This window comes from Falco rusticolus, chromosome Z, assembly GCF_015220075.1.
Source record: "Falco rusticolus isolate bFalRus1 chromosome Z, bFalRus1.pri, whole genome shotgun sequence".
NCBI lineage: Eukaryota > Metazoa > Chordata > Aves > Falconiformes > Falconidae > Falco > Falco rusticolus.
Genome location: NC_051210.1, coordinates 40,153,414 through 40,178,318, shown reverse-complemented (window position 1 = coordinate 40,178,318; position 24,905 = coordinate 40,153,414). Strand labels below are relative to the sequence as shown.

The 24,905-nt window shown below is 36.2% G+C and overlaps 1 protein-coding gene across 5 annotated transcripts in view; it reads right to left on the bottom strand.

The window, feature by feature from the left end:
• The window catches only part of FANCC (FA complementation group C), a 91,624-nt gene that overhangs the window by 53,664 nt on the left and 13,055 nt on the right, over positions 1-24,905 (bottom strand). For 4 of the 5 annotated variants that reach the window (XM_037374106.1, XM_037374103.1, XM_037374108.1 and 1 more), the window contains exons 2-4: positions 13,699-13,872; positions 12,062-12,146; positions 6,652-6,746 (exon numbers count right to left, since the gene is read on the bottom strand). In XM_037374106.1, the coding sequence (XP_037230003.1) occupies positions 6,652-6,746; positions 12,062-12,146; positions 13,699-13,863 (345 nt within the window). In that variant the 5' untranslated portion in view covers positions 13,864-13,872. Of the gene's footprint in view, positions 1-6,651; positions 6,747-12,061; positions 12,147-13,698; positions 13,873-21,631; positions 21,710-24,905 lie in introns of all 5 variants that reach the window. The other variant, XM_037374104.1, reaches the window with a different exon arrangement.

Here is a 24,905-nt window from a genome sequence, read left to right as displayed (position 1 = left end):
TGTACACTCTCTGACCTTTTCTCAATATAATTTCCTTCCATTTTTTTCTCAGCTATTCTCCACACCTTTCCCATATATTTTGCATCAATGCCTACTTTCTAACTTCTTTCTTGTAATACATCTATTTCAATTTCTGTAAGACTTCCTGAGAAGTAATGTTGCAAAGTCGCAGTAAATCAATGAGCAGCTCTTCCATGACAGACAAAACAGAAGTCCACATAAATCCTAAAATTTAAATAAACTTCATTTTCCTGAACTGCCGTTTTTATAAGAGTGTTGTTCTTCTTCTACTCCTGAATACTGTTGCCTAGCCAAAATATATGTCAATGAATTTGACTATTAAGAATGACAAATATGGTAACACCTGATCAGACAGCTGGATGATCCAAGATATGAGTGAAGATGCACTTTGCATCTAAAGAGGAAAGGGAAACCACATACAAGTGCAAATTTATAGTGAGAGGTAACTAAGCATTTCAATGCATGTGCATCTCTTCCAAGAAGTAAATCAAAACATTCTGAACCATCACTGAGAGACCCAGTCTTAGATACATTGCTACATGGAAAGCAAAGGTCTTAAAAACCCATTTTGCTGAAAATTCTGGCACAGATTCAGAAGTAGGAGTGAAAGGTCAGTGCTTCATTAACTGAACCAGCTCAGTTAAAATTGTAGTTTAGTTAAAAGTCAAGATGATCATAAAAAAACCCAGGTCATCCAGAGACTATCACTAAAAATCTCAAACTTCCTGCGCTTAATTGGCAGTAAATTTCTTGATCTGGCCTATTTGAGGAGCGGCAATCCACTGCAAAACACTTCAATACAATTCAATACAATGGACAGAACTCAATCAAATTTAGTCTAAACAAATGTGGCTTCAACGTGCATCAAAATGTTGCCATGTGGTGGACAGGTATATGCCTTCCATTCTCCTGGAAAACAAGACTTCCATTCAGAAACTTTCATGTGTCCTCCACAGCAAGCAAGTGTAACAGTGCTGCAGAGAAAGATCCCATACAGAAAGCCTTGACATTTTATTTTCAGATTTATAACTCAAATCTAAAAAGCCAAAACCAAACCAAAGAAAAAACAAAACAAAACAAAACAAAACAAACTAAAACCCACAAAACCCTCTTAACCAAAAACTTTCAAGCACTGCTTGCTGTACAAGCAGGGGTTATACTAAACATATACCATAATATAATAAATAATAAAATCAATAATAACAATACAAATAAATACTAATAAACTAATGGTTTTCAAACACATTTCCATGTTTGCTATTCAAAAAATAACAAGATGACATTGAAGATCTGGTATACCTCCTATTTGCCTAAAAAGCAGAAACACTCCAGCAAAAAAATGTTACAGTTTTACTGCAAACACTATATTGGTCAAAATGGATACCCTTTACTTGAAAAGACTGCATTTGCATTTTCAAGCAGGTAGTCTCAAGTGGTGAACTTTATTGAGTGCTGACACTGTCCAAAGGAAAGAATAATATGGTCTCTGCTTTCCATTGCATACATTTGGAAATAAGTGGTGTCCATCAGCTTTCCACCAACATTGCTTATCTGATCAGAAAACTGAGAAGTTAAAACTCAAAGAGAGGGAGGCAAGGACTACAGACCATAATTCAAAACCTTGATCTTACAGCAGAAATACCTCAGCAACATTCAGAAATGATTAATAGATGAGTCAGAGTTTTAGAGGCTTTTTCAAAAATCAGTTTTAGTATTTTCATAGGAGCATTATTTTTACACAGTTCTGTTGAAGAATTAGAAACTCACTGATGCAATAAAATTAAAACTTTTGGAATCAAAATTTTTACATTGATTTGGCATCATATCATCCTAAATTAAAAAATTACCCAGAATAACACTGGTAAGAGAAAACATGTATGAAATCTTAAGAAAGATAAACCACACACATTTCATTAGGTATTTTTTAAAAATATAACAAAAATTATTCCAGTGCCATTAAAAATTACTCTTGCAAAGAACACCTATTACTTTTGCAGCCATTAATATAATGTGGCCTTGCACAGGATACACATACCCAAAAGTACTACATATTTCCAGAAAGAAAAATTTGGCCAAGCCCAAAAACCATCTCTTAAAACGCGGGGCAAGGATGACTGGCCTTCCACCCCTATGTTTAAGCTACTATGTATATACTGTCTTGTTCCCTTGTATTCCTTTGAGGGAAAGTAAAGCACTGAAAAAAATGTCACTTATTTTAACAAAAAAAAAAAAAAAAGAAAAAAAAAGAGGGATAGTAACTGCTCCTGTTTAACTCAATTTGAAGGGCCATGGGCTGTAACACTCTCACAAGTCTGTATTGGCCTTCCAAAACAATCCAACAAAAGCAGTACTTGAAACAAATTCCAAAGCCATAAACAATCCATAAACACAGTTTATAAACTGAAAGCAGAGGAGGAGGTGTGACCAAGTTAATAAAATGGAAATCTACTTCCGAAAAGCTCTCTAGTTGCTGCAATGTGATGTAATCCACAGTGAAAGGGAGCTCTTCCAGCCCCACCAGACAGGCGCCCATGTCAGAACCACAAGTACTGCACAGCTCCAAAACTCTCTGCTCAGAGAAGGCCAGCTGGAGAAACCAGATCTTTTTCTTTCTTAGAGACTGGTTCCACCAGGTCATGATTGATTTCACCAGTGAGAAATCTGTGGCAGCACGTGTCTTGGCTTCCTACACTGCACCTGGCTGTATAGAAGTCCTATGGAACTTAGATTCTCATCCTAAAATTCAGAATAATAATAAAAAAATACTACCACTTTACTTCAAGCAACATCTGATCCTAAAAACACTAGTCTACACATTGCATGTTTTAATTAAAATCCAAGTCATTTATTTGCACATTGTATTCTTTCAGAGGACTTACAGACCTGCACAATCTCGGTTTCTGAAACCTACTAATAATGCGCTTCAACTGGGTAGCTATCCTTCTTGTCATTAAAAACAACACAGCTTTTCTATGACAATGGCAGGAAAGTTTAAAAGTAAGCAAGCATCAAATACATTTTTTTGCTACTTTGAAAATGCAGCTTAGTAGCTGAAAACAAAAGACCTGAGATCAGTCTTCCTACCAATGACCTTAGTCAAAGATGCACTGAAAAGCCACAAAGCACTCTTTAGGAACTTGGACTTGCCATGACAAAAAACAGGGTGTAATTTAGTAGCCCATGTAAACAGCTATAAAAACAAAGGAAAGAAGAATATTCACCACTAACTTGACTGAGTAATACCATTTTCCAATTAGATATAACTTTGCATTTTGGCAGAAAAGTTTTTCATGTAAGTCCCATGTAAACCCCAGAAAACTAGGAAGAAATCTTTGAAAGTTTTTTTGCTGTTGGTGTTCTTGCTAAACAGTTAACAGAATGCAGGTAAAGTTGTCTATGTCCATTACACACTCCTCATTTTTTCATTGTTTGGGTAGGGGTTTTGGTTGGTTGGTTGGTTTTCTTTTTTACATTTTCTTTGTTCTATTGTCAACTAAATGTACACCCAGAAGTCCCAAGTTCTTTGATGCATGCTGGCTTACACACTGAACTACTTCAGCTCTTTAAAAACTGAGTATTCTTCCTCAGTGTATGCTGAAGTATTAAGTTGAGGAGATAAAATTAACTCTCAGCTGCACAGGCAAAGGACAAGGCTACTGTGAAGGTCACTTCCACAGAAGCTGAACCGCAGTTTCTATATGTAAACCCCCTTTCATCAATGGCTTCTGTGTCAGTGTGCATGGACCTGACACAAAACCCCGTTGTGTGTGGTCATGGATGGTTTTCCATCTGTACCCTCTAGGGAGAGGTTAAATGCCCTAGATAATCTATCATTTCATTCCAAGTACAGGCAAGTTTTCTGTAATGCTAAAGACCTTTTAAGTAGCATTGAAATTTCAGAGCTTTATTTAGAATTAATTCCTGGATTTCAACTCCCCTTACCTTATGTAGCCACAGAACTACCTTCCCCCCCACCCCCAAGAATTTGTTTCAACCTTGTATTTTAGACTTTTAGACATATTTCCATATTGTACCATAGTGTACCTGGCAACTTCTCCACCAGAGAATGAATATCCCTGGTGTAGAGAGCTTCCACCATATTACAAACAAGGCTAAGGTCAGATCAATCACTACAGAGGTTGGTCATCCAGTCAATATGAAAACAGCCGATGCACATCTCAAACTATGGCTCTCATAGAAAATGTATCTTGATCTCTTTCTGTGACAATCTTTTGAAACAGATATAATATGGAAAAGAAAGCAGTTCAGGAGAAAACAATGTTAAGTATGCACTACGTAGTTTAACAGACTTACTGTATATTTATTTAAAAAAAAATATAAATCATTATCACACATGGCGAAAGAAACCCTTCAAGAGTAGCAAAATTTACCTTATGTTCTTCTGTACAAACAAGCACGGTATCACAATCTCTGGTGACTAGAATTACAATGATGATTAGGAAAAGGAGATCAAAGCACTTTCTTCAAAAAGCTTTGTTATGATGCACACTGGACAGTAAGAAACAAGAAGAAATTCTAACAACTACAGAAAACAATTGAGTAATACCCTTTCTTTCAATCTCCACTTTTGTATTCTTCTGCTGTGCATCTTACAGCTTCCCTTACCTATCTTTTTTTTTTTTTAATTAGAAGTTTTCCAAGAGCTCTTTCTTTCTTTCCAATCAAAATATGAACGTATTACATTCCAGGTCATATTATGCTACACCCACTTTAGGCAAACTAGGGAAGTGCTGAATAATTAAAATAGCTAGTATAACATGTTTGTGCTTTGAACTCCTCCATGCCCTTTTCCTTATCACTTTTAGATTAACTCCTGACCCATCAAGTCACAATGACCATTAAGGTTGGTTCAAACACACAGAGTGGGTAGAAAAATTCCTTGCAGACTACAGAGAGGCTTGAATCAAATGCCTTACATGTTAGTCCCAATCTAAGACAGTTTCAGGTGGCAGTGCTGCCATGGTGCCAAAAGCAGTAGTCCCACCTTCACCTACCCCCAGCTTTTTGTTCTTGTTTACTTGATACTTTTTCCTGTATCAGCAACACCATCAGTTCAGTTACATCAATCAGATAAGGCAACACATCTAGATTAGATTTCTCCCTCCTAGAAACAGAAGCTATCTTAGATTGTCTGGGTACAACTCTCCCTCATTACTTATCATTAATGTGTATGCTGCTGCTAATAACATATAAAATGACAAATTTTGTTCTGTTTGATAACTAAGTGCATGGTATTGTGCATCTCCTATGTTATCACGAAGAATATATCCAACCAGGCAGACTATTAGAAAAGCAGGATTTTTTTTTTTTGCGTCACTTTGCTTTGGTATGCAAGCATTGCCACAGTGTGAATTCCAAGTATGCTAACCTCAGGAAAAGCCTCTTGAAAAGGTTAAAGACAAGAAGAAAATATGGGTAATTTTAGTTAGTATTAAGTTGTTGAGATTGTCACGGCGTGTGGTACAACCCACCAAATAGGTACGTACAGGCACCCAAGGGCATCTGAAAGTTTGTGAGAACTTACTGCTGAGATTACTGCACCTAGATCAACAATACTACACAGTTAAATACAGTTATTTACCAGCATAAACATCTGCACTACCATTACCTAATTTATAATAATTTGTACGTCCTAGTGTTACATGCATACCTAGATAAACTGAGATGTACAGTCGACTAGTAAGTAAGAAATTAACTGCTTAGAGAAGCCTAGAAATCATGTCAGCTTTAGCAGAATTTTAGAGAAGCCTAGAAATCATGTCAGCTTTAGCAGAATGTACATAAATAATGATCAGGCTGCTACATTCTCACTAGTTGTGAGGACTATGATATATATATATATATATATAAAAAAAAACATTAACAATTTCATTAAATTTTTTAAGGATATTTTTATATGGACCCACAGAAAATGCAAGGACATAAAATCAGCAACACTGCACCATCAAATTGCTATTCAGTAATGTCAAGGATTAAGCACCAATGTGCTGAAAGTTATTTACATGATGATGTGCTTTGCTAGTTCAGTGTGGAATTACATAAAATATGAACAGATGTACCATGCAAACCCCTACATTCAGGATTAAAGTTAAGGATTCATTATTCCTTAAGTCACTAAATATAAATCCACACACAAGCACTGCCCCTCCCCTCTCTAACTGCCTTTGAAGAAAGTTTGGATACAATTAAATTCTTCATAGGCAGGAGATTAAACAAAATAATAAAAAAAAATTAAGAGCAAATATAAGCTGTTCTCAAAATGAACTGTGGTGTTTCTCCAGGTTATTTATTTAATCCTAATTGAAGGGTGGTTTGGTTTTTTAATAACACTTGTTTCCCTTCTGATTTGTGGTCATCGCTCACTATTCACAGTGAATCTAAAGGTTAAAGGCCACTAAAACTACTCCCTGTAAAATGACACATCTTTTTAATATTTAAAATGACAGACTAGCACTGTGTCACAATTAGAGTGATATATACATCAACACAATATGTATGCAAGTTGTTTGGAGCAGTTTCTTACATGACAGTGTCTCTATGCTATATATGTAGCGCTTTCAAATAATCAATTTAATTCAAAGCAGTGCTGGGAAGGATTCATTCACTTACCCGTATCCAGCTGTTGGCCTTCAGTTCCACAGGGTTCTGTGGTTCACTGCTGTATAGACAACATAAGCACCACATCAGAATCTTCTGGCTTTCATCTGCAGGAAAAAAAGTAAGTAAGGATACATTTAAAGAAAAAAAACCCCAAACTCAAAACACAGAATTACACACAGAAATCCCTATCTGTCCACAAAACTAAAGCCCTGAATACCAGTCTCAACTCATAATGCTTCTATTCTATCAGATTCACACCACACATTTAATGTTATTCATATGTAGTTCTTGTGTAATCATTTCCATCAACAGCAGTTTAAAAGGTATCAAAGAGTTCAAAGTCTATGCAACATTTAGATGGTCTTAAGAAACATGCATGACCTAGAGATTCATTTACACAAATAATACTTGAAGCTATCATCAAGGAACTTTTGACCCAGTATCTGAATAATATCATTAATGATAAACAATACTAAACAATAATCAGCATTGAAGTATGGTCACTTGTGAAAAAGTTAAGCTTGTGAAGTATGCACTCATTCGTAACAAGAACGTAAAACGTGACATTTTCTGCAAGAATATATTAAGATTCTCCATGCTTCAGGAAAATGACATTTCTGCAGACAGCAGAATAGCTAAATGCTGATGGAAAAAGAGTCCTATTGTGATTTTCTGTTCAGGATCAGATCAGGTTTTACTTAATTCTAACTCACTGTTAGAAATTACTTGCCTTCTCTAAAAACCTACTACACTGAGCAATACTGTCAGTGTTCAAATGCACAGACAGTAATCACAGAAGCTATTTGGACTAAGTAGTTAAGAGTCACTTAATTCATTATTATTTCCCACAACTTTGTTTTCAATTGGAGCTTTTTTAAAAAAAAAATGTTCCTTGGCAGATGCAAAGAGCTTCTACAATGAGAGAACAAAACTGCATGACTGTATTTTAGAAATTTTATTAGGAGACATATTTTAGAAATTGTATTAGGAGACAATTTGATTATCAAGCTCAGCAAGAGATTTCTTTTGTTTTCTGTGTCTTTTGTTATCCAAGATGTAATAGACAGTATTACTCAGAACTGCTTTGCTGGCAAAGCCTGAAGAAAAATATAAAAGCTCCATTAAGTGATGCCTGTATTTTCACCAGGTGATCAAAGAAGTTAATATTGATTCAAACCAGTATTCCTCAATAAATATGCAACAAGCCTGTAGGCCATTACTGGCCTCCCACTGACTAACATCTCTGCACAGAAATGGTTTCTCAAACATACACATTCCACTGACTACAATTTGGGGTATTCTGCCATTGTGTGTTTGGGGAAATTTTTTTAATATGATTTTTACAAGGCAAATAATCTCCTCAGCTGTTTAAGATTGGCATTAAAGGAGACATGTCGCATACTGCTTAGCAGAAATGCAAAGTATCCTTCTACTTTGACTGCAACTATACCCAACTAGCATTCAGATGTCAACACTAAAAGGCAACTGTCTCCTTCAAAAAACATTTCACCTAAATTCTGATATGAAATTATATGGGAGGCAAAATAAACAAATACTGTTTTACTTGTTTAAATGACAAAAAGATAGCCATTTGCTTCTCGGAAACCAAATTTAAACATTGTTAATTGCTAGTACTAAAATATTGTCTGTTTCTGAAGTTTGGCCTTTGAGATAGTTTTCAATTATATGAATTATATATTTCTTAAAGTCAAACTATACAGAAAGATAAGGTGGGGCGGGGGAGTGGAATCGAGTATAACCTACCCTGAACAACACATAGGTAGTTTAAATGTTCCTTCTTTTGACTCATCCTATTTATAGCATATATATATACAGTATGCCATTAAGTCATTTTATTTAAGTTAAGGTTTTCTTTTGACCTAAAAAAACAAAGGAAAGAGGTGAAAAAAAATGCATATATCTGCTTAATTAGACTTCTAGATGAGAAGGCTTTTTTGCTACACGTGACAACTTGCTGCATACTATAAATTGCATATATTGTTGCCCGTCAGAGATATAAATCAGTATGATGAAAGCAAAAATGATGAAAACAAAGCTCAGATAAATGATATACTGGTGCACTTCACCAGCAAAATGAGTCTACACAGATTTAGCTAGATATATTCAAACCTCAGCCTAAGTGAAACCAACTTACATTGGTGTCATAGCTATGCTAACAGTTCACAGAAAAATAAGGGATTTGTATAGCATCACAATCTTCCCAGTCAAAATAACTTTTTGGCTACAACCAAAGCTGAAGTATCCTCTCACAGATCTGTGAAAAGTAGGAAAACGGACATACAGTCCTCTTGCTGAAGTACCCAATGACACTCAGAGGGCTACTCTCAGGTCCGCTGTTTTCTTTTCACAGCTGTTTTGGAACTGGGGATGAAAGATGGGAAGATTAGGAATAGAGGCGGGGGAGGGAGAGAGATGTTAAAATAATTATGGCAGCTGCAAAAAATAATCACATCAAAAGACCACAAAGAGTTGCAGAAAACACTGGTGGGTTTTTTCCTCTCATTTTTCCAGTAACTGTGATAAGCATGGAAAACATACCATCATGGTATGCACTGAAAACCATTATCAGGATATGGATGAAGGTATGTGATCTTATTATGGCATGAAAGAATGATCACTGTGCAAATACATACCCAATTAATACAACCAGAGGAACAAAACTAGCAACTCAAAAGCTGGAAAGTATATCCCAAAAAAGGTCACCAACCATCTACTGGACTTCCTAAGCAGGTTAATGTTGTAACTCCAACTAAAGGAATTAAAATCTTCTGTAAGAAATTTAAGACAGCTTGGAATTTGTTTTGTAAAAAATAAAACAAAAAGAAAAACCACCAAACAAACAAAAGCCCAAACCTTTGTGAGGAATCAGATTGCATTTCTTCCCTGCCAGTCTCACATTAAAAATTAGATAAAGAAAGCAAATGAAAAAGAAAAAAAAAGGCAATGTTTTTTCCCATAACATGGTGTGGTCTCAACCATCCTATGATACAGTCAGTTTATAAATACCCTGTCATGAACAGGGCCAGATGCAAGAAACTAATAAGAAAACTCTAATCTTACAGCCAGAAATACTCTTTTTAGAGCTTCTTGTAAAATCTTATTGAAATGTATCAGAAAATGTTGATTAGCTAAAACTGAACTTCCCGTGGAAATGAATGCATACATAAGCATGCACACTCACACACATATACTGACATACAGAGCCACAAAGAAAATCCCCATCATTTATAGTATTAGTTTGGGATTCAGGACATTTGGCCTAAAAACTCAAACCAGGAGGGTCCTACTGAGAAGATAATCCCTCAGCCCACAGAAAAAAACATCGGAATTCCTTACCAAGACTGAATTCTTCATGTATCCCTTGTGGTTCAGGACCACAAGTACAGCCGTGAGATTTTCTTTGGTTGTGCTTACTTCATATTAGCATTCTAAATAGGGCTAACTTGGTCATCTCCTGCTCATGAGTGTTTATGAGGAGATTATTTTCCCTTGGAGACCACACTTCCTGCACTGAGTGGTCAGATATGTCAGCTTCCAGCACCAACAGACATTCATCTAAGGTGATAGGTATTGTGGTTTGGACATGACGCAGAAGTATAATGTTTTTCCTCCTCCATTTATTAGTATGAAAGACTGAACTGAACAGAATTAGTTCCTTCTACTGTGAGGGTGGCCTCAACTCTGACACATACCTGAATGCCCTATTTATCCAAATGAGAAATTACATGAAACCCACCTGAGACTCAGCATCTCCTATAGCCAGGACTGTCTTAAAGAATAACACAGTCTTCAGAACTAGTGCCAAACAAAATGAAAATCCACTGAATCTAAAATGCCAGCAGTCCAATGGGTGCTCAGGTGGCTTTAAAAAACCAAAGTGGTAGGAATGTATAAGCAGACATCCTCAGGTCTACTGATGTCAGAAAATCTCCTTGACTCACATTTAAGCATTAAAGTGAAGGATTCCATTTTGAGCAAGTGAAGAAGCAGAAACAGATGGCTTTCAAGTTTGATGAAAAATATAGATGAAGCTACTTTCTATACCACAATATATTGTCGGCTCAGAAAAACTGATGGTCTAAAGACTTGTATATTCCAAACAAAAACTTAGAAGAAAAACATGTGTGTAATTGTAAACATCAATAGTTACAAACATTCTCAAAAATTGGGACTGAGTAAAATGGGAACTTCTTCATTGTAAAAATAAGTCTGTATGAGAAGTTTTTTCCCAAAAAGTGCCACAAAAGTACACATTTGTTGCTCTGCAAAAGTAATCTATCAAATCTATGGTTCCTTCCCAAATTTTCCTTTCAGAGGGGAAGTGTTAACATAACACACATCTACCATGTGTTTTGCAGACAAGTTCTTTCTGCCTGTGCTTGGAGCTCACTAGAAGATAAAGCCAAAACAGAAGACATATCATCACCTTAGCCTAATGATGAGCTTGACTTAATAAGCCATTTCAGGTGAACACAAAAATTGTCCTTTCCTATACCCACCCAAAAGGAAGCAGAAGAGATAAAATACAATTTTCTTATTTATTTTTTTTTTGTAGTTGTAGTAGTAGCAGAAGACTGGCAAAAGATTACTTTAAGGGGCTTACAGAGAAGCTCAGAATTAGTTTTCTGCTTATAAGTAAATTTTATGTCATATCTCAACACACCCATATCTCTGTTCCTGAAAAATGTACTGGAAGTGCTGGTAGTGTTGCACAAGCAGTGTCTCCTCCCTCCCAGCACACTTCTTGTCCCCAACTTCTTTTCCCTTCTTTAGTTTCACCTACACACATACATACTACCAGTAAGTGGCTTTTGGTTTTTCATGCATTTTTCCTATGTCACCACTGTTTTGCTTTTGAGCCTATGCGCATTTCCACTAGTTTGCAAGACAGAGAAAATACACATTCAGAATAAACTCAGTAAAAAAAAATACAATCACAATTTAGTAGAGCTTTACACTAACAAAAAACCAAACCAAGTATCAGAATAATTAATTCCCCTATATTAGCATATGTAATAGAATATTTTAAAACTGGAAGAAACTTCTGTTGAAAGTAATCTGAATTTTGTACATTTTGAGAACCTACAATAAGAAAATAAGAAAAATGGAAATCATGATGCACACAAACCCTCAATGGCTTTAAAACCTACTGCTCCCAAATCAAGACTCTGTAACTAATCCATGAAATTAATTAGCTCCAACAGTAAATTTAAGATTTCTCAGTGCCACATATTTTAAATAACTTGGCTAACCTTTTAATCTCAAAATTTTGCTTAAGTAAAAAAGAATGCTGTGTTTTTAAGGAAAAAAATCAAAGTATATAACAAGTCGTATTTTCCTAATTCCTATAGAGCAAAGTTTATGGAATTGCTGTGGAAATATCATTACATGTTCTTACCATATCCGACAACAAAAGGATTCCAACAAAGCCTTCCTAGAAGCTGGCCAATTAAAGGGAACTGCTGGATTGCTAAAACTGAATCCTGTTAAAACATAAACCCAAACAAAAATATAATAAATATACTGCATATCAAAAGTAGGTTGGTTTGTTAATGATCCAGATTGCTGCAAATTACAATCCCAATAGTTTTGCTGTGAAATGCTGTGGAAGCAAATATCTGTAGCTATGTAACAAAAGCAGCACTTCCTGAAATTGGCTATAAAGTCATAATTCAAATAAGTTAAACCTTAAGAAATTAATTTCCTCACCTAATATTTAATTACAGTAGAAAATTTGTTCATTTGCCTCACATCCAGTAATCAGAAAACAGTATTAGTGACCAAGGTTTCATGACAAGAAAAGCACAAGTAAAGTATATTTTTGCACATCATCTTTGCTTTAATATACTGTCTCACAGACTTTCTGAAGAAAAGAATGCCTACTATGGCTTAAAACTAAGTACACTTTCGTTACTTTTGCTTGCTTTCTTTAAATTAACTGATGTAATGACTACCCAGCAACAAACTTCAATCTAACTTTTAACCAAATAGAAAGCAGCTTCACTATAAAAGTAGTAGACAATGTAGTTTATATACAATCATGCATAACCAGTCTTATTCTTCCATTTTTGTAGCTTTATTATCTAATAAATGAAATTTTTTAAATGGTGCTGTGCTGAGATAACATGCAAGTAGCAGGAACGATAACCATCTCCTGCTGCTGCAATAAATTCCTTACATTTGTCTCACATTTGGGGCTAGCCCTAGACTTTCTGGGGCCATATTCACAAGGTCCATTGCAGGCCAAGCCTCAGATTACTTGAGATAGCAACATTAAAAATAGTTACTTTTTCCCTCCCTCTCAAGAAAAAGACGTATATAAATATGGGAAGAAACACCACTTCACAAAAATCTTTTATTTAAATTCAGTTCAGAAAAAAATAACTATACTGTAGTCTTCAGGTAAGAGTAGTATTTTAAAAGTACTTCCATAAGAAGTCATGCCATATACTAAAAAAGCCATGCTCAGAAAAACATATAAACAATTAAACATACAAACAACTAAATTTACTTTTAAAAAAGCACTCTAGTGAGTGCAGACAAAATTAAATTACTAAACAGAACAGCCAGCAGCATATGCCAACAATCTGACCGCGCTGCTAGAATTCACTACATGTGCCACAACACTGGGGTTAACGTGTCAACAGACTCCCTAAGATTTAAAGGATCAGTTACAGTTTTGCATGTTAAGGCCTTTAAATAATCCAATTTATGACCTGACAACCAGAATCAAATTCTTGTTTATTTTAAAGAGTTTTTTAAAGAGGCTGGAACATTGGCTGGGAAATCTCACGTGACAACAGCCAATCAAGAAGAAAAAGCTCCTTTCACAATAAATCAGGGGAACAGGAAGCACGCTCCTGTTTGCATTACCTGTAACTGTTTCCCCAATTTGCCTCTCTGATCCAGCAATACATTAGGTCAATAACACAAAACTCTTTACTACTGTTGGCTTCTGATTTGGTCAAAACACGGTGCAGATTGTTTCTGAGGGTCTCTTTAGCACATATCACCCTTCCTTTTAAAGTCACTTACCATGTGTTTTAAAGTTTCATAAACCTGATGCAGAAACTCCTGGAGCTGGGGCAAGTGAAAGCACACATCCTTCTGGGATTCCAGTGTGGTGGCTTGACCCCATTTTATAGCTTTATCCAACCAATATTCAAAGTTCAGTTTGGGCACTGTAGTGTCCTGGGCCATTTCACAATCCTGAAAAAAAAATTGCAACTCCACATCAGGCAGAATATATAATAATAAAAATATAATATGATATGATATGATGTAATATAATATAATACAATATAATACAATACAATACAATATAATATAATATAAACATAATAATAAATAATAATATAATAAATACTGGCTTCAAATCAACAAGGAAAATGTGAAGAAGGATTTCTGCTAACTTTCTGTGTGTTCACATGTGAAGGGGGGGGTATCTGTGTTTACAACTCATAAAGGTGCCAATTTTCTTTGTAGTACTAAGAGGGTAAAACAACCCCATTGTGACAAAGTAGCAAAGGGGGCACTGTAATCAGTAAATTAACTTAGAATGTACCACCCAGCTGTGTCTCAGGCTTTTATTATCAGAATTTGTCATCACCACTATTTCACTCAAAGAATATTAGAATAACATCAGTGTGCATTCATTTAGAATGCTTTGTGTGATGAGAAGCTGCAAATGCTCATTTCAAGACAAATGAAAGCCTTAAACTAAGGCTCAATCAAAACAAAAGGAGTTGGGGGGCTTTGCTCATTGTAATTTCTACATTTGTAATTGATCATTATTTTTACATGCAAAAAGAGTATTCTCCTTAAAGGAAACTAATAAATTTAGTATTTCAGCTCTGGTTTTCTTTGTATTAATATACAAAGGAGAAGGGAAAAATATGGACATGCAGCTTTACATATAACTCAGTTCTGAATAAAATCTGTACCATATATAATCTATACCCAGTGGCAAACTTTGAAGTAAAAACTGCATTTTTGAGAGATTAGTATTATTGCCAAGCTAGCTAGAATGTTAAAATTTAACCAAATTGCCCCAGTAAAAGACACCTCCCCCCCAAAAAAAACACATTTTTTTCTGCTTTGCTATTATATTTTTCATTGGCAGAAGGACAGAGAATAGCACAGCAGGCATTACAAGAATCTTTAAAGCTCTCTGAAAGAAACACCTCATAGGCTGAAAGAGCAAACAAGCTCTTGCAGCCATTCAATCATTGTTCTTTCTGTCAAGACTGTAAAGACAACTGTCAATTAACACAAATGTGGTGGTAGTTTTCAGAAATGAACTGTTGCCCACTTGGAGACAAATTCAAACACTCATAGATACCACAGAAATCAGTGAATATTTATCTTTTTAAGGTACAGACAGAAAAAAATAAACCTGAACCTCAGCAGCAGCCCTGCAAATCAAGCTTGCTTCATACAGCTAACCCTTACAATCACATCACTTGTACAGCATGCTAATCCGAGCCAGATAAAAACCTGAACTTGTTTAATTTCTATGAGTAATAGATAAATAAATATCCCATAGTGAATCATAACTATTATTTGAGTTTGGATCCTGTCCATAAAAAAAAAAAAAAAGTAAAGCTGTTGGCCCGCCAGAGTTCAATGTATATTTACCCTAAACATGTTCAAAGTAATGTAAGCAAAGCCACTGCTTTTGTGTACTTTATTAGAGTCCTGCTTCTACCTGCAACTGCTGCTGTTAGCAGAACTCTTAACAACCTGTGCAGTGCCAAGATCTTACTGATCTTCTACAAGCATCAAAAACAGCTTATGAGACTTCATCGCCATAGCTTGCTGAAGCATAGGTCAAATACCCAGCAGCAATTAGCTCTCAAACCCTCATATCATCACAAGGCCATAATAGACACTTTAAGAACAAATCAAAGCCAGAAATTGAATTTACACATTTGCGTAAATTAATGAGCCTGTTTGATGTTCCTAGGTAAGATTAATCCTCCTGAAAAATAATCCCATAACAAAATGGCTCCTAAAACTTTAGATAAAAAAAAGGTTAAAAAGGTAAAGAAAGAAAAGAAAGAAAGAAAGAAAAAAAGAAGAACCACAAAGACTCCAGCATTTTGGTGCCAATCACATAAGTTGACCACATACTAACAGAGGATTCAAGCCAGGCAAATCAAGCAGGCTTATTTCCTATACCAGGTACCTGTAACTAACACTATTTCAGTATGCAGAATGGCACAGCCATGGCAGGGTGAGGATGGTCTTCTTCCAGAAGTCTGAAATCCCAGCTCCACAATAAGGTGTTTTATCTCCCTTCTTAATGACAGCTAAATAAACTGGATTGCTGGTCCAGAAAGACACCTCAGCAGTTCCTTAGCTGGTCCAGATCCACTGCCCTATAGAGAAAACTGTCAAAGACGAAGATGTACATTCTGAATTTTAACTACAACAACAACAACAAAAAAGGTCAAAAAGGAGAACATGAACACAAAGCATAAAAGAAAGGAAATATTAAAAGTATCTATATGTTGCTAACTGCAAGTGTACATTTTTACAGTTTCTGATAGTTAATTCCATTAAGATACCTAGTCCTGACTATCTTGGATATGAGCAAAGTACTGTCCCATCAATGGACTTCCACTAGTCACATAAATAAACGTCTCTCCTTCACCAAGAAAACAAAGCAGTTCTGTGCTCAGTGCTATTCAAAATCTTCACCTGAAATGCAGCATATTTTCCACATTTGTCTTGTTGTATGGAAACATAAGCAAAGGACTTGCACCAAAAAAACCTGACTACACATTCTAGAGTTCAAAGCCTATCTTCAGAAGGATCAATCCTGAACTTGCTCCTTTCACATCATTTTCTGATGAAACAGAAATAAGAGTTCTGTTTCTAAAACAGAGTTCCAAAATTTTAGCTGCAGTCTAATGCTCATTCATGGACACGTTTATGCACAAAAATAGAGGAGTCAGTTTTCTGCCCCATTTCTAAAGCGGATTAAGGGACAAATAAATATACTTTTCTGTGAAATTAACTTTGTGAAACTGCCTAAAATAGTGTAATACCAGAAATAAGAAGCAAGTGATCTAAATGACTAACAGAGCAGGTAATCCAAAGTGTGTATCTGTAATCAACTATAGTACATACACTAAAAAAAAAAAAAAGGAAATAAACCATTAAGAGTGACAATTACAAATATTGTTATTGTTATTGTGAATAACAACGTTTGCACACTTTTGGGAGGAAGGAAGCAAGGTTGAGCGCTTCTGTAAAGCTTTATACAAGAACTAGTCTTGCCAATTCCATAGTAGCAGAATTTCTTAAAGAAACCATTAGGATAGATTTTCAAAAATTATGATCACAAAAATTCTTAAGTGCTAAAAATATTGCTGTTATCTGTTTTGGGATACAATCAATTCACGTTCTTATAAAATGTATTGCAATATCTACAGAAACTGAGATTTCCAAGAATTGCTGCGTCATTGCCCCTTGTTTAGCATTCAGTATGGGCTTCAATTAATCCTTGATCAAGGGCATGCTTAATTTAATACACACTAATATTTTGCTGCATCACAACGCTGTTCATGCCACACTAAGAGAAAACAGGCAAAAAGAATTACCCCAAGCACCTGTTCTATTTGCAATAGCATGATTGTTAAGCTGTACTTAAAGTGTTTGCTTTTTAGAAGTCTCCAATGAAATAGTTATTTTATTGATCGTTTATTTTACCTATAGCATCTAGTCCTGAAAAGAGCAATTTTATTAATTGCTTATTAAGCTTACTCTTGCCTTCAACACTACTGGAAAGCATACAGTAAAATCAATTAATGTATAAGTAACACAATTAAAAAGGAAACGTAACATACCAAATCTGACACACAGAGTTAATCTCAAAAACTGTCACAGGATATACAGTTCATTAACAAGAGATATATAAAACTATTAGCTAATTAGGTGTAATTTAAACATTCAGAGCCCAGTAAGAACACACTAAAAGACCTACAGAAATTACAAATGATAAAGACTCAATCAATAATTTGACCTGTCATACTTTCAAGTATATTCCTAAAGTCTCTTTCAGGTTCATTCTCACTCTCCTCGGTTAGTTGGGACTCCTTTTATTTCAGCTGCCAAAAACGAGAAACTGTTTCTTATCTATGACCCCGATATGAGGCATTCAGAAGCTGGCTTTGCTGTAAATCACCTGAAAATACCCTTTGCTTCTAGAAAGAAGGGTAAGAAAGTCTTTAGTTCTCTCTCCCAGAATCCCCAGTCAAACCTTCCTAGTCTTGCACTTTCAAGCACAGGGAACCCTGTGGAGCTCAGGCATAAGGGTACTTGTTCTGTCTTTCAGAAGCTGAAGGCAGCATTTCTAACAAGGAATGGATTATTCTGTCAAGTGAGCTATCTGGATTAGTTTCTGAACTGTAACAGTTCAGTCAGTAACTTTCATTACCAGATCTCGAGGCAAAGCCCTACAGTATACCAGGGCACTCCACTTAACAACAGTTACACAGTTACATCCTCCTGAACACACACATACAGGTACCACGCTGCCACAGTCTTCCACTTTAAGACATACCTGAATACTATTCCTCTGTGACAGTCAACTACTTGCAAGGGCAGAAGAGATACCAACACCGTTTTCAATTACCTCCTTATCTATAGTTTGAAAATTAAATAGTTACGCGTTTGGCATGTAAGGTAGCAAAATAATGAAGATATTTTTTCCCTAGAACTGTAGAAATAAAATCTTTTTAAGTAACGCCATAAAAAGATAAAAATCAAGTGAAAGCAAAGTAACTTCTTCACTGAAACTCAGGACTCAGTTGTAATAAAAAGGGAGTAATGCAGTTGCTAAAACATTACAGCTCCTCAGAAAGAATCTCTGTCAATCACAAAAAAATCAGTAACTTTCACAGCTATCAGTTTCCCCAAACCTGGCTTTAATAGGTTGCCAAAAATTACTGCTAAACTTTTATCACTTATTTTGTCTCTACCCTTGTAAATTCAGCTGTTATTTTTAAATAAGAAAAGCATTTCTAGTAGAAGGCTCTTTGAGATACCATTAAGGTACAATACTGCCTTAAGTCATAGCATTCCAAATAAATGTGACAAAAACTTGCATTCAAGTTCTCATTTGCATACTTTTCCTTCAACCAGTGATAAGTAGCTCCACACTCCAAACACACACTTCACTTTTCATTACTTCATCTCCTCCCTCCAATCTTGCCCATCAGCAACCTCAGCTTGTGAGGAAAAAACAAAACAAGAAAACAATTAAAATACTTCTATGACATCAGGGTCCAAAGACCCCAAGCAGAACAAGGTCACCACTGAGCTAACAGAATACAGAACACATAAACATACATTCCAAATTATGTTTAGGGTTGTTGACACTTACAAAAGCAGTAGAACAGTCCTTTCGTGCATGTCTATTACTCTAATAGAAATTAGGGGATAATAGCCAGAATTAGGAGACTAGATATTAGGAAAGGATTCAATATATTGAATTCAAATTAAATTTGAATTATCAATTTTGTATTTAATTTATTGCAGACATTAAAGTGAAATGTCGAAAAAGGAAAAAAAAAAAGTGCCAAGGATTGATTTTTATACCCTGCCCACAGGTAGTACTGTAATGCTGCAAAGAGAGGAATGCTGTTTTTTTCATGGTGAAACTTTGAATTAATCTCCAGTTTTAAGTTTAAATTCAGGGGAATTCCATTCAAACAGTATACAATTACAAGTTAATTGGAGAGGAGGTTCAGTGATGAGGGAAGCTTAGATGATTGGTTTTGTTTATGTTTAGGTCAGAATGGAATAGAATAGATTGTTTTGGTTGGAAGAGACCAACCATGATCATCTGGTCCAGCTGCCTGGCCACTTCAGGGCTGACCAAAAGTTGAACCATGTTCCCTTTCTGTGAAGATGTTATTCTTCCAATAAGGGGGGAGATAAAACACCTTATTGTGGAGCTGGGATTTCAGACTTCTGGAAAAAGACCATCCTCATCCTGTCATGGCTGTGCCATTCTGCATACTGAAATAGTGTTAGTTACAGGTACCTGGTATAGGAAATAAGCCTGCTTGATTTGCCTGGCTTGAATCCTCTGTTGGTATGTGGTCAACAATTGAAAAATCAAATTAAATAAAATCAAAAGACACCATGATTTTGACTCCTTTGGTAATAACTGCTAACTCTATTATGATACACTATCACTAATACACTAATAGAGCAGAAAACCATTAGCTTACTGTTTCCGTATTTCAAAGATGATGACAATCATGTCACAAATTTACTATCTAATGGGTGATATTTTAACTTTATGCCAAATGAAAAAAAGTAGCAGTTATCCAGAAAACAGATATTATCTCATTTATTATTTCTCTACATAAAATGCCTATTAGGTTCTTTCACCTTGTTTCCACAAATATATTTTTCACCTTCACCTTGACAATTCTCCTTTTACTTGCCAAGAATAAAACAAAAAAGTAATACTACTTAATTAGGCAGTAAGTCCAAACATGACTTATTCCCTACTTTAAAGAAACTAAAGCCTCACAAAAACAAATTCACAAAATGTTTATTAGGAAAAAAGTGACTATCTTTTTAGAAATCTCAGAAAGGCCCAAGAGTAGTAAAGACTATGTGAAAATTAAAAATTTTCCATTATTTATTCTTGTAATCTTATTTTTCAGTGTCGCTTGTTGAGAAATTAGGTTCCCAGGCTGGTTTTATAGGTTGGTATTTAATCTAATCTACACTCACTAGCAGTCCAGCAGTCCAGACTGACCTACAGAACAACTTCTATCTTGATTTTGGACAGTGTGCTTACATGCAGTGTTGGTTAGTGCTGATTTTTCTTTTGATAACTTTTCACTTTGAACAAGTTTGCCTATTCCTTTTTGTGCCTACATTCATGTGTATTTTACAGCAAGAACAAATAACTATTAACAGAAAACTGCCTGTCTACATGCAGACTGCCCAAGTTAAAACAGACTGCATGCAAATGTATCTTCCTCTGAAAATAAAACGAAAGAACAGAATTTTGTACAAAAAAAAAGGAACCAACACTGGCTAAGTATTGTGCAAAACCTGGTAAAGTAAATTTGTGTCAACCATTATCATTCAACATTTAGACAACAATTCTCTGAAAGTAATTAACTCCTCTATGTTGTTCCTCTGTATTTGTTTCCTGTATTTACTTCAATAATTAATATTTTAACAGTTGTCAGATCTGTCTTCTGAATTACATTATCAGGTCTCACTGGAAAAAGATCCCAATTTTCATCTCTAAGGGACTGTGGCCACTAAAAGGGCTACTTTAGTGGTGGACAGCATATACATAATATGTATTAAATCTCTTGCACAAATTTAATCTGAGTAAGACTGCAAACAGCAAAATTGTGTTTCCAGTTGTATTTTGTTGCCCTGCAGGACTGGAGAAGAGTCAGTGCCCTGAGGAGGCATGCATTGCTGGGATTCATACAAGATTTCGCTTTCTAGAACACTGAAACATTACATTTCCCTCTCCTCCCCCAAAAGGACTGTATAATCATAATAAAGCCTTCTCCTTCCCATTCATCAGGCTATAAGCTTCATGACCAAAAAAATATTATTTATTAGCCTTCCCTGATAATGGAAAATACTGCACACAAAAATTAATTTCAAAACTTTCTGGTTCTAATGGTAGGCTTGTCTGGCAGCAGCAGATCTTCCTTCTGACTTACCCCATTTCAAAAGGTTAAGAATCAAACCTTCTTTAATGGGAAAGGCAGAAATAATAGCTCAACACATGCATAATAACTCTTATCTTTTGCCCAAGGGAACAGTAAAAGATGTGAAAGACATTTAGGAGTGGTATCACTGAATTTTACAGATGTTATTTGTTACAGATGTTATATTGTTACCTTTCCATAATTAAACTTAACAGGACAACAAGGTAATTATCACTTCTATACACAAAAGATGTAATTACCTGCCCATGGAATGGATTACTATGTTTTCAAGCACAAATTGAATACAAAGACTGATCATTTGCCACTGGAAGTCACTCCTGCAAAAAATGCACCAAGTTTGTAAGAGTCCACTACAAGTACTTTTTTTTTTAAAAAAAGGTTCAATTTAAGAAGAGAAAACAGACAATGAAGTAAAGTACTTTTATATCTCTGGCAGAAGGTTCTATGCAATTCAGCAAAGTACCAAAACATACGATGACCTAATTTAAAACAATTTCAATGTTAGGACTAGCCAGATCAAAATACAGCAAGGCCCATGTAAAGCTGTCCATACCACCAGGCACGGAATGTACAACATGGAAACTTGTTTCAAGGCAATAAAGCAAATCTCAGATTTGACCAGTACACACTGATCTCTGGCAGATCAACATACCCTTCCAAAACAAAAGCCAGATTTGAAACAGGGGGCTTCCAGCTCACCCTTAAACTCCTTGCTTGTTCTTTCATATCTGAATTGCCTAACTCTCACCAGTACACAGTGACCTACCACAGAAAGGGAACAGCAACATACAACAAAATACAGCTGAAGCCAGAAATCACATACTGGGCATTGTGAACAGAAGTACAAAAAAGTACACACCTACATAATCTTCTAGAAATTGGGGGGTGAAGCACATCTCCTTTCAATATATTTCCTCATTAAGTCAAAAACTTACATATTTTCTCTTGCACAATCTAAATAGCAAACCTCCCAAGATCATTTTGGTAGCTCTCAGGTCACTGTAACGTGGCAATCTTTCCTAGTGCTTTAAGGATAAAGATTTTTTGGGATAGCTCTAATGAAGGTGTTAAAATAGTCCTGGATTTAGTTTGCTGGACAGAGCCTTTTCACTCAGCTCGGTTCATTCTCAGCTGGCTTCCCTGAGAACAGCTGCAATAAAGGCCACACGAAGAAAAATGCAGCTAAGACAACAATGCAAACAAAGAATAAATGCAACTCTGGAAAGAGGCATTAAGTCTGATTCAGCCTCTGAACTACAAGAGGCACAACTGCTCCTGTAGAATACATAGTAATATAAAAGTAATATATTTTACTGGACTTTGCAAAACATCCTATCATTGCTAACACCAGTTTAAGCTTCACTGTGGCTAGTAACATCACACATCAATTGTGCATGGGCCTCTGTTATCAGTGTCTAAACACAACACAAATTAGATCTTTTGCTGGCTACAGGAAAAGGAACAAAATTCTGATTCTGTTTACATCAGCAGCAAATTTTGTTGCTTTCAATGCATAAAATTTCACACAGTGCATTCAAGATGCTGAAAAGTTTATCCACATAAGAGCTCAGCAAGTCACTACACCAGAAAAGTTAGACCTCTTAGCAATAATGGCAAATTCTTGTTAGATGTAATTTATTGTTTGTACCCCTCCTCCTATATCCTATCAGCATCTCATGGGCTATGTGACATGAACTTTGACTATAAAGCTTTCAGTACCCTCTTATATAGCTTCATATAAGCCAAAGCAAAGATGTGAAAGAATTAAAATTACCAAGACAGTGTCAATTTTGTACCAAACGCAAATTTTACTTTTCCAGTTAAAATTTACATCTGGTTATCACTATCTCCTCCCGCTTAAATCCACTATTAGACATTTCTACTATAACTTCACATGCCTAGAAGGCTTTCTTCAACCCCTTCTCTACAGAACACTTCTTCAGAAAAAAACTAGGGGTGCTGGCTGACACAGGCTCAGTGTGGGTCAGCAGCGTGCCCTGGCTGGCAGGAGGGCAAACCGCGTCCTGGGGGGCATCAAACACAGCATGACCAGCCGGTCAGAAGCGGGGATTGTCCCGCTGTACTTGGCCTTGGTGCGGCCTCACCTCGAGCACAGTGTGCAGTTCTGGGCCCCACAGTTTCAGAAGGGTGTTAAGGTCCTGGAATGTGTCCAGAGGAGGGCAACGGAGCCGGTGGAAGGGCTGGAAGACATGTCCTGTGAGGAGCGGCGGGGGACTCTGGGTTTGTCTGGCTTGGAGAGAAGGAGGCTGAGGGGTGACCTCATTGCTCCCCACAGCTTCCTGAGGAGGGGACGGGGAGAGGGAGGTGCTGAGCTCTTCTCCCCGGGATCCAGTGACAGGACGTGTGGGAACGGTTCAAAGCCGTGCCAGGGAAGGTTCCAACTGGACATTAGGGAACATTTCTTTATTGAGAGGGTGGTCAAACACTGGGAGGCGGTCGATGCCCCATGCCTGTCAGTGCCTTAAAAGAGGCATTTCAACAATGTCCTTATTACCATGGTTCAACTTTTGGTCAGCCCTGAAGTGGCCAGGCAGCTGGACCAGATGATCATGGTTGGTCTCTTCCAACCAAAACAATCTATTCTATTCCATTCTGACCTAAACATAAACAAAACCAATCATCTAAGCTTCCCTCATCACTGAACCTCCTCTCCAATTAACTTGTAATTGTATACTGTTTGAATGGAATTCCCCTGAATTTAAACTTAAAACTGGAGATTAATTCAAAGTTTCACCATGAAAAAAACAGCATTCCTCTCTTTGCAGCATTACAGTACTTTGAGCTACCTGTGGGAAGGGTATAAACATCAACCCTTGGCACTTTTTTTTTCCTTTTTCGACATTTCACTTTTAACGTCTGCAATTAACAAATATGCACTAATTCCCTAGTTTCCAAGCATAAGTAGAACATAGCTTAAATTGTACACAGCAAGTTAGAACACTGGTCCTCTCTTCAGAGGCGTCATGTATGACCTGTAATGGAAAAGAAAAGTGTATTCCTTTGTATTAATATATCAAGGAACAGCATTCACTTCTACATGTACACACAAAAAATACAAGGAGTCAGGGGGGAAGGCCTAAAAAAGTTCCTACCAGAACATCCTCTTCCTCCAACTAAGCTGTGGAGAAGATTCTGCAAATGAGTAGCATGGTCTGAAAATATTCAGCTTTGTTTCACCATTTAAGAAAAAGGGGGGGCTGGACACACAGGTGGACAAGGGCAGACAGGACAGACAAGGACACAATCTATTTAGACATAGAGAAGAATGACTAGCCTGTCTTTCTGCAATGACATTGTAAGTTAACACTAAAGGACTTCATATTTCCAACAACTGTGCTTCTTTAATAGCCATGCAACTTTGCTAAACTCAAGCTTTACCCCTGACTTACACAGATAAATCGCAAGTATTTGAACATGTGTTAAAATACTGCCTATGGTACTGATATCCACATCTATTCATACAGTGTACAGAGTTGTCTTGCTTATACTATG